General features: G+C 42.9%; 1 protein-coding gene across 2 annotated transcripts in view; it reads left to right on the forward strand.

Annotated features, from left to right (window-relative positions):
• The window catches only part of LOC117269610 (long-chain fatty acid transport protein 2), a 66,627-nt gene that overhangs the window by 28,635 nt on the left and 20,652 nt on the right, over window positions 1-17,340 (forward strand). For both annotated transcript variants that reach the window (XM_033646771.2, XM_033646770.2), the window contains 2 exons: window positions 16,581-16,671; window positions 16,782-16,980. In XM_033646771.2, the coding sequence (XP_033502662.2) occupies window positions 16,581-16,671; window positions 16,782-16,980 (290 nt within the window). The remainder of the gene's footprint in view (window positions 1-16,580; window positions 16,672-16,781; window positions 16,981-17,340) is intronic.

Genomic DNA, 17,340 nt, shown 5'->3' on the forward strand with positions numbered 1-17,340 from the left:
CAAATCTACAATTATTACAGAATTCAGCTGCACGAGTGCTGAGGACCAGAGGGCGGGAGCACATTACACCAGTTTTAAAATTGCTGCATTGACTCCCCGTGTGATTCAGGATCGATTTTAAGGTTCTTTTATTAGTTTTTAAATGTCTTAACGGTCTTGGGCCTTCTTATTTATCTGACCTGCTTTTACCATATCAACCCTCGCGGACCCTGAGGTCCTCCGGCACCGGCCTTTTAACCATACCACAAGTTAGGACTAAAACACACGGGGAGGCGGCATTTAATTATTATGGCCCCCGATTGTGGAACAGCCTGCCGGAGAACCTCAGAGCTGCAGAGACTGTTGATGTTTTTAAAAAGAGGCTCAAGACTCATCTTTTTAATCAGGCTTTTAACCGATCTCTTTATTTATCTATTTTAAATTCCTCTTCTAACCGATTTATCCATCTATTATCTATTTTTTATTTATTTTTTATATTCTTACCCTTCCTCTTTTTACGTTCTTATCTCATTTAACCTTTATCTTTTGTTATTTTAGTTAGCCTATAGGTTTTAGTTTTGATGCATTTTATGTCTCTGTTTTAGATCATTCTTACCTAGCTACTAACTCAATTTTATGAGCTAAATAGCTTTTTGTTGGGTGGGAGAGTTGGGTTTTCTCTTTTCTTTTTGTTTTCTGTTTGGATCTTTGTTGTTTTTAACCTCTGTGAGGCACTTTGTGTTACTGTTGTATGAAAAGTGCCATATAAATAAAGTTGATTTGATTTGATTTGATTTACTGGTATAATGCAATAGCACCACCCAGCGGTGAAACCCGTGTACATGTGTACACGAAAAAAATGACCCACTCTAAATGTTTAGATATTTTTGTACATGAACTCACCCCTACATTATACAGTATTTTTGCACTAAAAAACATACTGGACAGGAACTGTAACCAAATAACGGCCTGGTGCAGGTCGATGCAAAAAAAAAAAAAAGCCTTGAGCAAATAGCCCCTGGTTCTTTTAAATGCCTGGGGTCAAAATCGATTTTGTGAAATAAACGCCGGGCTGCTATTTGGAAAAATACGGTATCTATGTGTTGTAAAAGCATTTGGCTCTGCTGCTGTAGACAGCCTGTCTAAATGATGTCTTGAAGCCTGTCTGATTGTATGTGGGGTTTTTTTCTTCATGTCGGCATGTTAAGCTTGTATTTTCGGTCTCTGGAGACACTCCAATAAATTCGCCTATACAGTATTGTACCAAATTGGCCTTTGTTTTACTGTGTTTCATACACCGGACCCCTTGGTTATCTTCTAGAAATGAGCTTGTAATTAATTTATTTTCTTTATTTTCTGTGAAGTTAAACACATGACTAATGATAGGCTAATTAAACGTCCGCTCGCTGTCCGAGGTGCTGAAATATGCGCCGAAATAGGTCCGATGTTTTCACTGCTCTCACCAATTCGTGCATTACATGCAGACTTAGGTAGCTTATTATGAATGTGAGAAACAGCTTTATGTCATTTTAGGCTTTATGTTATTAAGTTTTCAATAGCATAGTATGTACTTCTGACAGGTCAAAGACCAAAGTGAAGTTTTATATAAGTTCATATTTTTGAAATTCCATCATCACTAGCTCTGTGACGTCATGTCATATTGCCATACCTTAGCTTTTGCTGAAACGACGCCCCTGTGTGGCACCGTCACGTTTGCTGGCCGGCTATGGAGAGATGCTACAGACATTCAGGACCTTGGAGAGTGACAGGACTGTCAAGGGGGAGACGCGTGCCGAAGTGGCAGGATTGCTCAAAAAGGGCACCACTACACACACAGTCTTTGGTTTGTTTGCCTGCGTTACTGTGTTTACTCCATGTGAAGCAGTGGCTCGGTCACTGCAAGGCATCAAGGTCACAGCCCTTGGATCAATGGAAACTGCCAAACTTCTTTGCCATGACACCTTCGCCGACCTTGTGGCCAAGACCAAGCAATACGCAGGGCGCTACAACCTAAAGCTACCACATCCAGTGCGCACCAGCAAGACCCCAGCGCGTTTTCTCCATACAGTGGAGGAGGAGGAACGGGAGTTGAGGAACATGAAGGGTAAATAATAATAATAATAATGATAATAAGGCCTCACGATAAACTTTATTTTGGGCTATATCAACAATATTTTGAAATAACACATAGCCTACCATAAAACTCATCAATAGCCTGTAATTGTGTATGTTGAAAGAATGCAACAAATGCGCACACATAGCGCAAATATTAAGTTTTTGCTTGTTTTGTTATTTTCTTTATTAACATATATTTTTTTTAAAAATTGAAAGGATACAACATAATTTGTGAAAGAATGTGAAGCAGAATTGCCTTAATGTCCTCCGGGGCCTTGAAAAGTAACACTCTCCATAAAGCATATTGCGGACAGACAGTTTTGATGTAGGCTATCTATCCATAGATTATGACATTAAAAAACCGATATAGTTCAACAATACTGTACATCCATGTAGCTACGACTATTTATTAAGCAATAAGCCTGTAATGAATAATTCATAATACACAAACAACGGTATACACTATCATATACCGTTCACTATATTATTTTTTTTTTATTTTATTTATTTTTTTTTTTACAAAAAAACACAGAAAATAAGATGCTTATTGCTGACGCAATATGAATGTGACACTCAGATGAAAACACTCGTTCTGACCTCACTGAAGTGCCAGGTATGACCAACTTCTGCCTCGCTATCTGAGCAATGTTTGGATACTTCAGTGCGTAGTTTTCCACTACAAGAGTGGATCCTGGCCGGCTCGTAGTGGTGTCTCATTCTGGTAACGTTTCATTTCTTCTTCAAAAAGGGTAGGCAGGGAGGCAGCAGGTGCAACACTCTCCCTGTATGTCTCCCCCAACAGGTCACACATCGCGGACAGCGCAGTGGGTGGTGTTGGTGCAGCAGGCTCATCTGTCGGCGCCTCTCCCTCCGTCTCTCCGTCCCTCTCTGGCCCATCTCTGCCCGAACGGGATTCGCCATGACATACAACATTATTAATATTATTAGTTATTAATGATATTCAAATGATCAAATTTAGGTTCGAACTTATAAAAACATATACAGTACAGGCCAAAAGTTTGGACACACCTTCTCATTCAATGCGTTTTCTTTATTTTCATGACTATTTACATTGTAGATTCTCACTGAAGGCATCAAAACTATGAATGAACACATGTGGAGTTATGTACTTAACAAAAAAAGGTGAAATAACTGAAAACATGTTTTATATTCTAGTTTCTTCAAAATAGCCACCCTTTGCTCTGATTACTGCTTTGCACACTCTTGGCATTCTCTCCATGAGCTTCAAGAGGTAGTCACCTGAAATGGTTTTCCAACAGTCTTGAAGGAGTTCCCAGAGGTGTTTAGCACTTGTTGGCCCCTTTGCCTTCACTCTGCGGTCCAGCTCACCCCAAACCATCTGGATTGGGTTCAGGTCCGGTGACTGTGGAGGCCAGGTCATCTGCCGCAGCACTCCATCACTCTCCTTCTTGGTCAAATAGCCCTTACACAGCCTGGAGGTGTGTTTGGGGTCATTGTCCTGTTGAAAAATAAATGATCGTCCAACTAAACGCAAACCGGATGGGATGGCATGTCGCTGCAGGATGCTGTGGTAGCCATGCTGGTTCAGTGTGCCTTCAATTTTGAATAAATCCCCAACAGTGTCACCAGCAAAACACCCCCACACCATCACACCTCCTCCTCCATGCTTCACAGTGGGAACCAGGCATGTGGAATCCATCCGTTCACCTTTTCTGCGTCTCACAAAGACACGGCGGTTGGAGCCAAAGATCTCAAATTTGGACTCATCAGACCAAAGCACAGATTTCCACTGGTCTAATGTCCATTCTTTGTGTTTCTTGGCCCAAACAAATCTCTTCTGCTTGTTGCCTCTCCTTAGCAGTGGTTTCCTAGCAGCTATTTGACCATGAAGGCCTGATTGGCGCAGTCTCCTCTTAACAGTTGTTCTAGAGATGGGTCTGCTGCTAGAACTCTGTGTGGCATTCATCTGGTCTCTGATCTGAGCTGCTGTTAACTTGCGATTTCTGAGGCTGGTGACTCGGATGAACTTATCCTCAGAAGCAGAGGTGACTCTTGGTCTTCCTTTCCTGGGTCGGTCCTCATGTGTGCCAGTTTCCTTGTAGCGCTTGATGGTTTTTGCGACTCCACTTGGGGACACATTTAAAGTTTTTGCAATTTTCCGGACTGACTGACCTTCATTTCTTAAAGTAATGATGGCCACTGGTTTTTCTTTAGTTAGCTGATTGGTTCTTGCCATAATATGAATTTTAACAGTTGTCCAATAGGGCTGTCGGCTGTGTATTAACCTGACTTCTGCACAACACAACTGATGGTCCCAACCCCACTGATAAAGCAAGAAATTCCACTAATTAACCCTGATAAGGCACACCTGTGAAGTGGAAACCATTTCAGGTGACTACCTCTTGAAGCTCATGGAGAGAATGCCAAGAGTGTGCAAAGCAGTAATCAGAGCAAAGGGTGGCTATTTTGAAGAAACTAGAATATAAAACATGTTTTCAGTTATTTCACCTTTTTTTGTTAAGTACATAACTCCACATGTGTTCATTCATAGTTTTGATGCCTTCAGTGAGAATCTACAATGTAAATAGTCATGAAAATAAAGAAAACGCATTGAATGAGAAGGTGTGTCCAAACTTTTGGCCTGTACTGTATATATAGGCTATATTCGAATATATGTCGAACTTCGAATTTTTTTTTTGACAGCCCTACTCAGCACAGTCCTTGGGGCGGCTGTGGCTCAAAGGTAGAGCGGGTCGTCCACCAATCGAAAGATCAGCAGTTCAATCCCCGGCTCCTCCGGTCTGCATGTTGAAGCATCCTTGAGCGAGATACTGAACCCCAAGTTGATCCCAATGGCTGTTCCATCGGTGTGTGCGTGTGTTACTGAGTAGCAGGTGGCACCTTGTATGGTAGCCTCGGCCACCAGTGTATGAATGTGATTCGTAGTGTAAAAAGCGCTTTGAGTGGTCAGATGACTAGAAAGGCTATACGAGTGCAGGTCCATTTACTTTAGGGCACAACCAGGTATCTGGTCCAGCTGCCTTGTGGACAGACACATAGCCTGCTCGCCCAGGGGAGGGCTTGTCTTCTGTGCTGGTATGTTGTTCTGTGTTTCAAAGCGGCTAAAGAATTCATTGAGGCAGTTTAGTAAAGAAATGTCATTATTGCAAGTCCAGTCCAGGGTGGGGTTTGTAGACTGCGAGGGTTTGGATGCCCCGTCAGAGAGTCTCTGTGCATCTCTAGTGTTGCCAAAGTGTCCAGATATTTTCTTGCTGTGTTGAAGTTTTGCTTCCCCGATTCCACGGAACAGGTCAGCTCTTGCTGTTGCAAGGCCTGCGTGTCACCAGCCCTAAAGGTTGCGTCCCGAGCCCTCAGGAGCCTGTGAACCCCTCTTGTCATCCAAGGCTTCTGGTTAGCACGAACAGATATAGTTTTGGTGTGAGTGACATCAATGCATTTAGTGATGTATGCTGTAACAGCCTCAGTGTATTCCTCTATGTCTGTATGGTCATTGTGAGAGGCTGCTTGTTTGAAAATGTCCCAGTCCATAGTGTTAAAGCAGTCCTTCAGAGCATAGGAGGCCTCCTCTGGCCATACATGTACCTCCTTTTGTGTTGGTCTGATGGCTCTCTCTGGGTCTGTATGTAGGTCTCAGCATAATGGTGATGTGATCAGAGAGACCCAGTGGGGTAGGATGGAAGCCTTGTATGTTCCCTTGCATGTTGTGTAAGTCCACCACATGGTGATGAAGTTTGGGCAGTAAAACCTTTAGCAGTGATAAGGAATCCGTCTGGGTGCGCTGTGTCAAAGCCTGGCTCGAGGGAGACACACCATTTAAAGAATTAACAAATGCTTTTATTTAACAAAATAACTGAAAATCTGCACAAATAAAGTATGATAAAGTATGGGGTGTGAATGTCAGTAGAATAGGCATGAGGTGCATGTTGACATGTGTAAATGGAGTGTGTGTGAATGTGTTGGATGCATGAAATGATCAAAAGGTCAACAAAAAGACTAAAGGCTGCTACATCACCCAGGGTGCCTGCAGAGAGTGGAAGAGAGAGAGAGAATGATTAACAGGCCTAGTTATATAAACTGGTGGACACCGGGCCCAGGTGTCACTAGGAGGCACTGATTAGTGTTACAGGTGTGGCAAGCTTAGGTAATGCCACACACACCACCACCAACAACAACAGGGGTCGCTACAGCTGTCTGTTGTCACTCCTATCACTATCACTGGTGTTAGCGGTGGGAGGGATGTAAACAGCAACTGGCAGGATTGCCGTAAACTCCCTCAGTAGATAATAAGGCTGGCATTTAATAATGATGAACTCCGCCAGTGGAGAACAGTGTTTGTAAACAACAGCAGCATTCCGGCACCAAGCATCGCTGATGTAAACAGAAACTACCCTGCCGCGCGTCTTACCTCCCTCCACGGAGACCCGGTCGGTGCGGTAGCATGTTAGCCCAGCTAGCTGGATAGCGGGGTCCGGCATGTTGTCATTAAGACGTGTCCGTAAAAATGAAAACACAGCAGTCCCTTACATCACGCTGCGCAGATCTCAGGAGCTGTATGTGGTCTGTTTTGTTGTCTAGTCAGGGTACATTGACCATAATAAGGGATAGTATCCCTGGTCTGTGTGGGCTAGCTGCAAGCATAGCCTGGATGCCTCTGCGCTTGCCTCACTTCTGCTTTCTTTCACACTGCCTCCGGTGCCTCCTCTCTGGGTGTGATGTAGCAGGTGGGTCCAGTGATGTAATAGTCCAGCGGAGAAGTCCCAGGCCCCGAAGTTCCTCTGTAACTTTCTGATCCAAGTTGTGGTGTTTTGACTTAATTCTTATATACAGAAAGCAGTGGTGACTGTATCTTTTGAGCAACATAGACGTTGAACAACGCACACACTGACGTAAACACAAGCACACGAACATTCACTGGAACACACAATTTTAGGCACCAAACTCGGAGAGAGAGGGGCCGCTGCATCCATCAGCACCGCCATCTTGGTCATCAATCCAAGTCCAAGTTTCAGTTCCAATAAATCCTATAACACTCCACCTTTGCCTGCATTATCTCCTATTTATTGTTTCAGCTCCTTAAAGGGATAGTGCACCCAAAAATGAAAATTCAGCTATTATCTACTCACCCATATGCAGAGGGAGGCTCTGGTGAAGTTTTAGAGTCCTCACAACACTTACGTAAATCCGGGGGAGAAGTGGGTAGCAGCACAACTGCACACCTAATGGAGGCTGACGGCGACCCAGATTAAAACATCCAAGAACACAGAATTGAAACCATAAAATATCTCCATACTGCTCGTCCGTAGTGATCCAAGTGTCCTGAAGCCCCGACACAAAAAGTTGTTTGGAAAAACGTCATTTGAACTCTGTGTTTTAGCCTCATTGTAGCATGTAGCTCTAACTGCCTCTGTGTACACTGCGCTGACGTGTGTGCGCTTGCGCGAGACCGTGAGACATCGGCACTGCCTTCATGTGTGTTCACGTGCTTTCGCTGGTCTCGCCGGAAGTGCACACACGTCAGCGCAGTGTACACAGAGCGCAGGCCTCCGCAGTTGGTGTCACCTGGACCACTTTGTATGGACCCTCTCACCTTGGCTTATTCCACTTTCACCGGAAGACAATAATGTTGTCATGGTCCCCTGGAACCACCAGGTTTTCTGCAGCCAAGTCCAGAACCTGGAACCCTGTTCTTTTCATGTAAAAATACTTATGTATGGCAGTTAGTTCATATATTCTTTTAACTCCATTTATACCTACTTAAGTGAGGGTCCCTTATAGGGCCCTCTCAAGTGAGGTGCTGGCCGATGTCTGCCTGTTAGAATTTCATGTGGAGTTAGATGTGTGCTTCTGTGTGTTTGCATGCGATAGCTCATAAGTGCAAGCGGCAAAGCATCTACCCAGTTTAGCTTGATGCTAGCACAGGTCTTGTTTAGCTTAGCTTTGAGAATCCCACTGATTCTCTCAACCATGCCCTGATTTTGAGGGTGCTAAACAGCTCCCATCGCTGCTTGATTCTTAACTGCTGTAAGATTCCTTTAGCTAACTTTTGTATGAATGCTGACCCATTATCTGAGCTTATTTCTGAAGGTATTCCAAAATGTGGAAAGACTTCCCGTATTAGGAATTTAACAACAGTTTCAGAAACAGATGATGGTGTTGCTTCAACCCAATGGCTGAAGCAGTCAAATACCACTAATATGTACCGTTTCCCATGTACTGATTTTATCATGTCAAAATAATCTATGACTAGATGTTTGAATGGTCCTCACAGCAGTGGAATTTGACCAACTGGTGTCTGGTAAATGGAGGTTCTGTCAAATGGTTGGACATTCTGATGTTTATAACTTTGAGTAATAAGGGGTTTATTATTTTTATACCTGCCTTCAATTCAATTTCAAAGACTGATTGTTCATTTTGCAGCAATTTTAGATACCAGGCTAAAAGCTTATCTTGCCTTCTCTATTTTATCATGAAATGTCTGTCTGTCCTGGGATAGTCTGGTGACCTGTCCAGGGTGAACCCCGCCTCTCACCCAATGTCAGCTGGGATAGGCTCCAGCCCCCCCGCAATCCCTAACAGAATAAGTCAAAAATGAATGAATGTCTTAGCCTCAGACTCATTAAGCTAGATACTGCTTTTTGGTGGATACTGCATTGTACTTTGCTCTGAGTATAGCCAGTTCCCTGTTTGTTTTCTTTGGATTCGTTAAGATTTTTTTCATCTCAAGTTTTTTCAATATCATTTTCTAGCTCTGTCAGTTTCAAATTCGCAAGAGCATGTGGCCCATGACTGGGATATGATAACAGGAAGTCTCCAAGAGACATTTGTGTCCCTGAATTTGTAAAGTGTCTTTGAGTGCCATGAAAAGCGCCAAATAAGTATAATGTATTATTAATATTATTATTTTATCATTATTGTTGTTGTTATTATTATTATTGCTATTATTATTATTATTATTATTATTGTTATTTCTAGTTCAGTCAGCTTAAGAAACCCTTTGGATCAGCTATGAGCCAGAAAGCTAATTTTAGGGTAGCAAGATTCGAAGTCAATAACATTGCGTATGGTTGACAAACAGTAAATTGACAGAATGTTTAACAAGACTAGCTAGCTATCCCCAATCATCATTGTCCCCAAATCAATATTAATATTTTAAGAAGGCAATTAAAAGTATTTCCAAATCAAAATGGAGAATTTAAAACTGATAAATATCTGAATCATAAAAGTAGTAGTGCATCGTACATTATAATGAATATTGATGTGCACAGCTTAAAAAAATTAAGGGAACACTTAATGGTCACAGTGTAACACCAAGTCAGTTAAACTTCAGAGATATCAATCTGTCCATTTAGGAAGCACAAGTGATTGTGAATCAGTATCACCTGCTTTGGTGCAAATAAAGTGACAACAGCTGTAATGAAAAGTCAAAAGCAAGACAACCCATTAAAAGGGAATGGTTTTGCATGTGGTGGTCACAGACGGTTGCTCTCTCCTCCTGACTGATTAATTTAATTTCCAGTTCATCTAGTCGGTATCTGCTCCTTCATGCGAGGAGGAACAGGAGGAACACTGCCTGTGCCCTACAAAATTACCTCCAGCAGGCTACTGGTGTGCACATTTCTGACCAAAGTGTTAGAAACAGACTCCATGAGGGTGGCATGAGGGATTGATGTCTTCTAGTGGGACCTGTGCTCGCAGCCCAGCACCGTGCAGCTTGATTGGCATTCGCCAGCGAAAACCAGAATTTGCAGGTCCGCCCTTGGCACCCTGTTCTCTTCAAAGATGAGAGAAGGTTTACACTGAGCACATGTGACAGGCAAGAAAGAGTCTGGAAATGCCGTGGTGATCATTATGCTGCCTGTATTATCATTCCGCATGATAGGTTTGGTGGTGGGTGGGCGGGTGATGGTCTGGAGAGGCATATCCTTGGAGGGTCGCACAGACCTCCATGTCATAGCCAACGATACCCTGACTGCTGTTAGGTACCGGGATGAAATCCTCCAAGTGATTGCCAGACTAATGCTGGTGTAGTGGGCCCTGGGTTCCTCCTGGTGCAGGACAAGGTTATTATAGTTAATGCAAATGAATGAAATAACGGAAACTACAATTGAAAAAACATTTTCTTAACTGAAATAAAAATAACTTTAAAAAAAATAACAATGACTAACTGAAACTGTGTTGTGTGTGTTTACAAAACTAACTTAAACAAACTAAAATCATTAGCGAAAATTTCCTTAATTTTCTTCTTTGTCAGTTTATTTCATACATAAGCCTTTTGGGGTTGATGTAACATCTATTAAGCTCTGCCGGTTTTATGCCAGCTGTCTGCACCGTACGGCACCTCATGGTCTGTGATGTCATGTGTTGACAATCTGCCCGTGCTGGTTAACATCATGGCTACGGTGAAAGTTGGGAGAAAGCGGCAGAGTTCTGTTTGGGATTCCTTTGAATTTGACCATGTCAAAGATAGAAGCATGTGCCTTGTAATGGAAACAGGAAATTAAGTATGTGGAGTACAACACAGATCTGAAAGTCCATTTGAAAAGCTTGCATAAGAAGGCTAACTAAGAGTACCTGGACAAGGTAGCCTCTCTGAGAAACAAGAGTTAATAACCTTTTTGGGGCTAAGATGGATAAGGCAAAGCAGAAATTGAAAGAGATCATAAAGGGGGCAAGGAAGCTGACCCTATGTGTTGATGGTTGGAGCAAGAGAGGATTAACAGCATCTTTCATGGGTGTGTCAGCTTGTGTTAACCATCTGCCTGAACCTACACCGAATGGAGCACCCACACACCGGGGAATCCATTGCCTGCTGTGTCAGATGCAGGGTGTAGGAGAAGACAAGGTGCTGCTCATTGTGACAGATAACAGCTCCAACATCATCAAGGCTGTGTGGCTACTTGAGGATAGAAGCAGAGAGCAAAGTGGGGAGTCAGCTGATGGTTCAAAGGCTCAGCCAAGACGGGCTGGTAACAGGCAGGATGAATTGTGGCTATTTTTTTAATTTTGGATATGTCACAAACAGCATTTTAAGCTTTACTTAATATTTCCCCATAGAGTTCAACAGGGGAAAAGAGAGAGGAGAATCCTTGTTTACTTGCTTTCTTTTACTGCAGCTATGTACTTCATACATACTGCAGATAGCATTTGGTCCTGTCTATACAGGAACCTTACCCAACCTTGCCTGCCCTACTATGCCTGATATGAAAATGTGGTCCCTTTATTTTTTTCTTTCATAACTAAAATGACTAATACTATTTAGACTAGTCATTAGTGACATGAAAAAAGACCAATGTTTTTGTAGTCAGTTAGCCTACATCAGTACACTTTTGACTACTGATATAAGCCTACTCAAAATAAAAATAAAAAATCCAAACCAAGTAGTATACACCTGTTAAAAAGTAAGTTGTGTGTTTTACATTTGATGCTTAAATAATCTAATTGTCTGTTTTCTCTTTTTGCTTTGCAAAAAACTTGACCTGCCAGATGTTGGGGAGAACAGTGTGAGCTGAACACCCTTCAGATTGATATTGAAAGATGCCATATAGCACCGAAATGCTGATTCATTCATAACAAGAGCGAGAAACCTGGTACATGCTATGGGGAAATCGTTAGTGGCAAATATAGCAATGATTAAAAAGTGTGGCAGAACTCTGGTCCAGGATTGTAACACATGCATGAACAGCACAATAGATATGCAAGAAGACCGCTGGAGATCAGAGCTGAACTAAACCAAGTACTTGAGGAGCTAGGCATGGGCACACTTTTCCTCAGCGATTGGACTAAGCTTGAGAACCTGGTCAAGCTGCTTGAGCCCTTTGCCATTCACACAGACCAGCCTCAGGGCTCTAGTTTTGCAGACCGGGCGCGGCACCTGCGCTTGGCCAACTGGGTGTGGCCAGGCGGATTTTGTAAGTTTGGCACACCGTGCGCCTGGCGCAGCTACTCCTCTTTCCCACCTCCGTCCCTCCTACCTGCGCAAGTCGGAAAGAGGGAGGAGAGAAGGCGTGGAGTGGGTTTTACACACATCACACCAATCAAATGAGCCCCTCTCCTCGCCCTTAAATGTGCCGCGCGAAGGCATAATGAGAGTTTACTCAATTCGCCATGGCAGAAGAGAGCAGCAGCGTCAGACAGCCAAACTTCTCCCAGGAGGAAACTGATGTTTTGGTCCGGGAGGTCCAAGCTCGCAGTGTCCGAATATACGGAACTGCGAGCAGACCTCCACGGGCTGATGATGCAAAGGTAGCCTGGGAGGAGGTCACCACAATTGTAAATCAATGTTGCGTTTCTCTCGTGCGCACGCGCTCTCTCTTTCTCTCTCTCGCAGTCTCACTGTTTCTTTTCTTTTGACTTTTCTAAGATGACAGATGCTGAATATATACTCCCTATCTGATGCTGTGGCTGTTTGTGGTTGGCTGAGAGAGATGTGAACTCACTAGTTTGCAGGCTGTGTTAATCAAATCAGGTTGGGTTTCCATTACGCGTGCCAAACGTGCCAAACGGTGCCAATCCCCTTTGATCTGACATCAGATGTGACGGGACAGTCGATATAGAGATACATTTATGTGCTGATTGCAGATAGTTGCATTAAATAGTGGTTTTGTGGCTATTTATTGCATTGTTAATGTGCCTGATATTCTGGAAACCTGCCTGTCAGGTTTTGGTGATGTGTGCGCACTGTCCGCCGGTCAGCCAAACTTTGGCTTACACCAGCTGCGCTTCACCTGCGCTGACAGTAGACCTGGTTTCAGATGGCGAGCTTTTAGCGCACCTTCGGCGAAGCCTTTTGGCACGAAACTGTCACTGCGCCAAGCTGGATCTGTCGACACCTCCCCCCGCTGCGCCGCCACACCCGTCTCAGCGCACTTCGGTCTGCCAAACTACCAAACTGAGCGCGCCTCGGGTTACGCTGCTCGAAACTAGCTCTGCGTGGGGTTCGCCACCCTGCGCCACCCTGCGCTGAGCCGGGAAACTAGAGCCCTCAGAGTGACAGCCAGTCACTCTCACAAGTAGTGACATGCCTGCTCAACCTTTTTGTTTTTTATTAAGATTTTTTTGGGGGGCATTTTTAACTTTATTTGATAGGACAGACAAGTGTGAAAGGGAGAGAGAGAGAGGGAGTGACATGCAGCAAAGGGCCACAGGCTGGAGTCGAACCCGGGCCGCTGCGGCAACAGCGTTGTACATGGGGCGCCTGCTCTACCACTAAGCCAGTGCCTACTCACCCTTGAGGCACACCTGCTGACGACTACTGCTGGGAAGCAGTTAGCTCAAGTGCTGCTGAAGTCCTTGTGAGAACGTTTTGCTGCCACTCTTAGCCCCGATTCCCCACAGTTTGATGCTAAACCAGTAGCAGCCTGCCTAATGGATCCAAGTGTTTTGCTAGTTCTTCAAACACCAGACACAGTGCCAGTGAGAAGGGCAGCACAGTCTTTAGTGCAAAACCTGGCTGCACAGTATAACCCAGCTACTTTTTCTCAAAATGGTGTTGCTACTGCAAGGGCCACTCAAACTCCAATAAGCTCCCTTCCTGTTGTCCTTAAAAAAATACTGCTTCCTTGCATACCATATGGAGGTCAACATGTCATTGACAAATTAGCCTGATGTGACCAATAGTCTGTTGACTGAAATGAAGAAGTATTTTTATGACGCCAAACAGGGTGTGTTTAATGAGACACCATTGCAGGTCTGGAGATCAAGAGACGCTGTCTATCCAAAACGTATCCCGTGGCATTGGATGTTGTTAGTGCCCCTGCCTCACAAGCCTTTTTAGAGTGAATATTCTCTGTGTGTGGACTGTTGTCATCTGCCCTGAGAAACAGAACAACCACATTTCTGGAGCAGCGTGTTTTCCTCAAGAAAACAAGAAATGTCACTTGACTGAAGTACACCCATCTCTTTCATTCTCTTTCTCACACACGCACACCCACACACACACACACACATTCATTCACACAGTCACAGACACACAGTCAGCCAGCCACACACACACACACACACACACACACAAAATCTTGAAAAGCTGTGTTTGAGATAGTTCATTCATTCATAAGGCAAAGACTTCAATTTGTTTTTGTTTACAATGTTGGACAGAGGGCTATGTAAGTTTTACATGATAAAGTAAAGCACATTAGCGTCCAGCTGAGATGGAGCAGTATCTTAACCATCTGTGGGGCTCTGTGTTCTACCACACGTGTGCACTTCCAGTGTCTAAAACATTCACTGTATTCACTTTATGATGTCAAATATAACATGCGAGGTAAAGTATTGTTAGTCAACTGCAGTGATTTGCTATAAAGCTGCTGCACCTCTAGTGCAATTGTTATGTAAGTAGTTTTGAGTTGGTTCATCTAAATGAATCAAACCTCTATTCAAGATTCAAGAGGTTTATAAAAAAAATAAAAAGAATTAGAAATATAAAGAAATATAAAGAAAAATAGCAAAAACAAAGAAATAAGTTTAAGAACCTGAGTAAGAATGTAAAGTGCACCATGCTTCATGCTTCATCATAGTGTAGAGTTTATTGGGTTCTTGAGTTTGTTCAGGTTTTTCTTGGATTGAGCTCCCAGAGACTTCTGGCTGCTAAGCAATGTGACGTGTCTCATGAATGGGATCATGTTGTTATGTTTATGTGTGTCTTTAGTCTATTGGCTATGTTGATTTTTACCCTGCACACTACCTGCATCTAACCTCAGAAGCAGTATTGCACACATTTTGCGTTTAGGGCTGCTATCTTGTGGACTGTTATATTTGATTTGTGGATGACTACTCATCTGTTCTCTTGATCCATTTTAAAACCCTCAAGAGGATAAGCGGTTACGGAAGAATAAGTGGTTATCGAAAATGAACGAATGAATGAATGAATGAATCTTTTGTTGAGTTTTTCTTGTACAATACTTATTCTGATGATTTTGAATCTTGCACTCCACAAATACCACAATTTACAAAAAAACTAAAATTAACACTAAAAACAAAATGTCAAGACAGAATAAAAACTAAAATTAATGAAAAATCCAAAACTATTATAACTTTGGTGCAGGACAATGCCCGGCCTCATGTAGCCAGAGTGTGTAGGCAGTTCAGGATGACAAAGGAATTGATGTCAATGAGTGCGTTTACATGGACAGTTTAATTCCCTTTTCATTCAGAATGAAAGTTCATTCCTGTTAAAAGTGATCTTGTAAACACCTAATTCGGAATGAAAATGGCCAATGCAATTGAAAATTCAATCCGATGTAAGGGGCTGGAATATTCTGTTTCTAATTCCGAATGAAAGAATTTCTTGCACTTGTATACACTCATTCCTCTTTAAGTTCATTCTGGTCTTTCTGCATCGTGATGACGTATATAGCGTGCATAGCAACGGGCTGAGATAGAGCAGTCAGACTCGTTGCACTAAGCGGTTTCCGTTAGCCACAGCACGGTCTTCTGTCTCCCTTCTTCGACCTTCTACCTCCCTTCTCCTCCTCAACAGACGAAGCATTAGCAGAACAAGGTTGTTGTCGTACTGCTGCTTCAAGAATATAAGCAAAACAAGCCCGAAAAAGGCACTAAGAACAGCGTCGTCAAGCATCTTGTTATCCGGAGCGAGGACTACAGTGTTTTCTTCCAGTATACGTAAACATGTAACATCTGCCCCGCCCCCTATCAATCAGAAACCTTCCCTGCCCCAAACCTTGCACGGACCCAAATACAGGCGATTAAAAGGCGATTAAACTGATCTCCTGTGTAAACCCTCATTCGGAATGAATATTTCCCATGTAAACTACATGGAAAGACTTTAATTCCGAATGATTTCATTCAGATTTATTTCATTCTGAATGAGAAGCCATCATGTAACTGCACCCATTGACTGGCCGTCTTGTTCCCCGACCTAAATCCAATTGAGCACCAATGGTAAGTTATGTATCAGTGCATCTGACGTCGCCTAGTACTGCCACAGGCTGTCCAGGAGCCTAGGCCCTGATCCAGGTCTGGGAGGAGATCCCCCGGGACACCGTCAGCTGACTCATCAGGAGCATGCCCAGACGTTGTCCGGAGTGTATACAGATATTCAGAGGCCATACACACTACTGAGTCACATTATGAGTTGCTGTGATAGAATTCATGCAAGTTGGATCAGCCTGTGATTTCAATTTTCATTTTTTTACTTAAATTGATTTTAAGTGATTTTTGAGCCCTCAGTTAGTTGATGATTTTGGTTTACACTGACTGTTGTTACGTCATTTTGTTCTCAACAAATTCTACAATGTACATCAGTTAAGAATTTCAACTTGAATAATTCTTTCATCAAGATCTGATGTGTGATTTAAGTGTTCCCCTAATTTTTTTGAGCAGTGTAGTGAGATGATACGTATATAACAATTCATTAGCTGTATGGTATAAAGCAATGCCCTTATGAAGCCTGGAACCCATCAGTCAGATGGTAACTGCTAAAGCAATGGCTCATCAAGCCACAACTCTCATCATTTTTTCTTTTTCAGCTTTCTATGCCCTTTGAACTCCTGAGATATGATCCACAAACGTACGAGCCAGTCAGAACAGACTCTGGAAGATGCATACGAGCACAAATGGGTATTAATACACTTCTAAGTTCTTTAACATGAACGTCTGTAGTACATAGCTGTATGTTCAGAGGAAGAGTGCATGTGTCCACTAAATGGACTTCTTGTTTCTATGCATAGGAGAGGCAGGGATCCTGGTAGCTCCTCTGACAGCTATGAACCAGTTCTTGGGCTACGCTGGCAACCAGGCCCAGTCTGAGAAGAAATTACTACGGGATGTGTTTCAAGCTGGAGATATCTATTTCAACACTGGGGACCTCCTGCTCCATGATCACAGGGACTTTCTTTATTTCCGTGATCGCATCGGAGACACCTACAGGTACCTTTACTGTCTGTATCATTCAAACTGCCAGTGTAACCATGCTGAGATATTTGTATTTTATTTAGCAAGTTTCTTTCGGACCTGTGTGTTAGTGACAAAAGAGTGAAAAAATAGATTTTTTTTTTTTTTAAAGTGTGTTTTCATGCCACACAAACTTATCACGCTAATACAAGAAACAATTCTTGAAAAAAAAAAAACTTGTTATAACAATATACTATTGTGTTGTTATAACGTGAAATGTTTTATGTTATAATGTGAAGTGTTTAACACTTAGAAACGACTGTTTCTAACCGCCTCCCACCATGTGGATTTTACAGAGAACTCTTCAGAGGTTCAGCTCAAAAAGCTCTCTGCAGG

Source organism: Epinephelus lanceolatus, chromosome 19 (genome assembly GCF_041903045.1).
Source record: "Epinephelus lanceolatus isolate andai-2023 chromosome 19, ASM4190304v1, whole genome shotgun sequence".
Lineage (NCBI taxonomy): Eukaryota > Metazoa > Chordata > Actinopteri > Perciformes > Serranidae > Epinephelus > Epinephelus lanceolatus.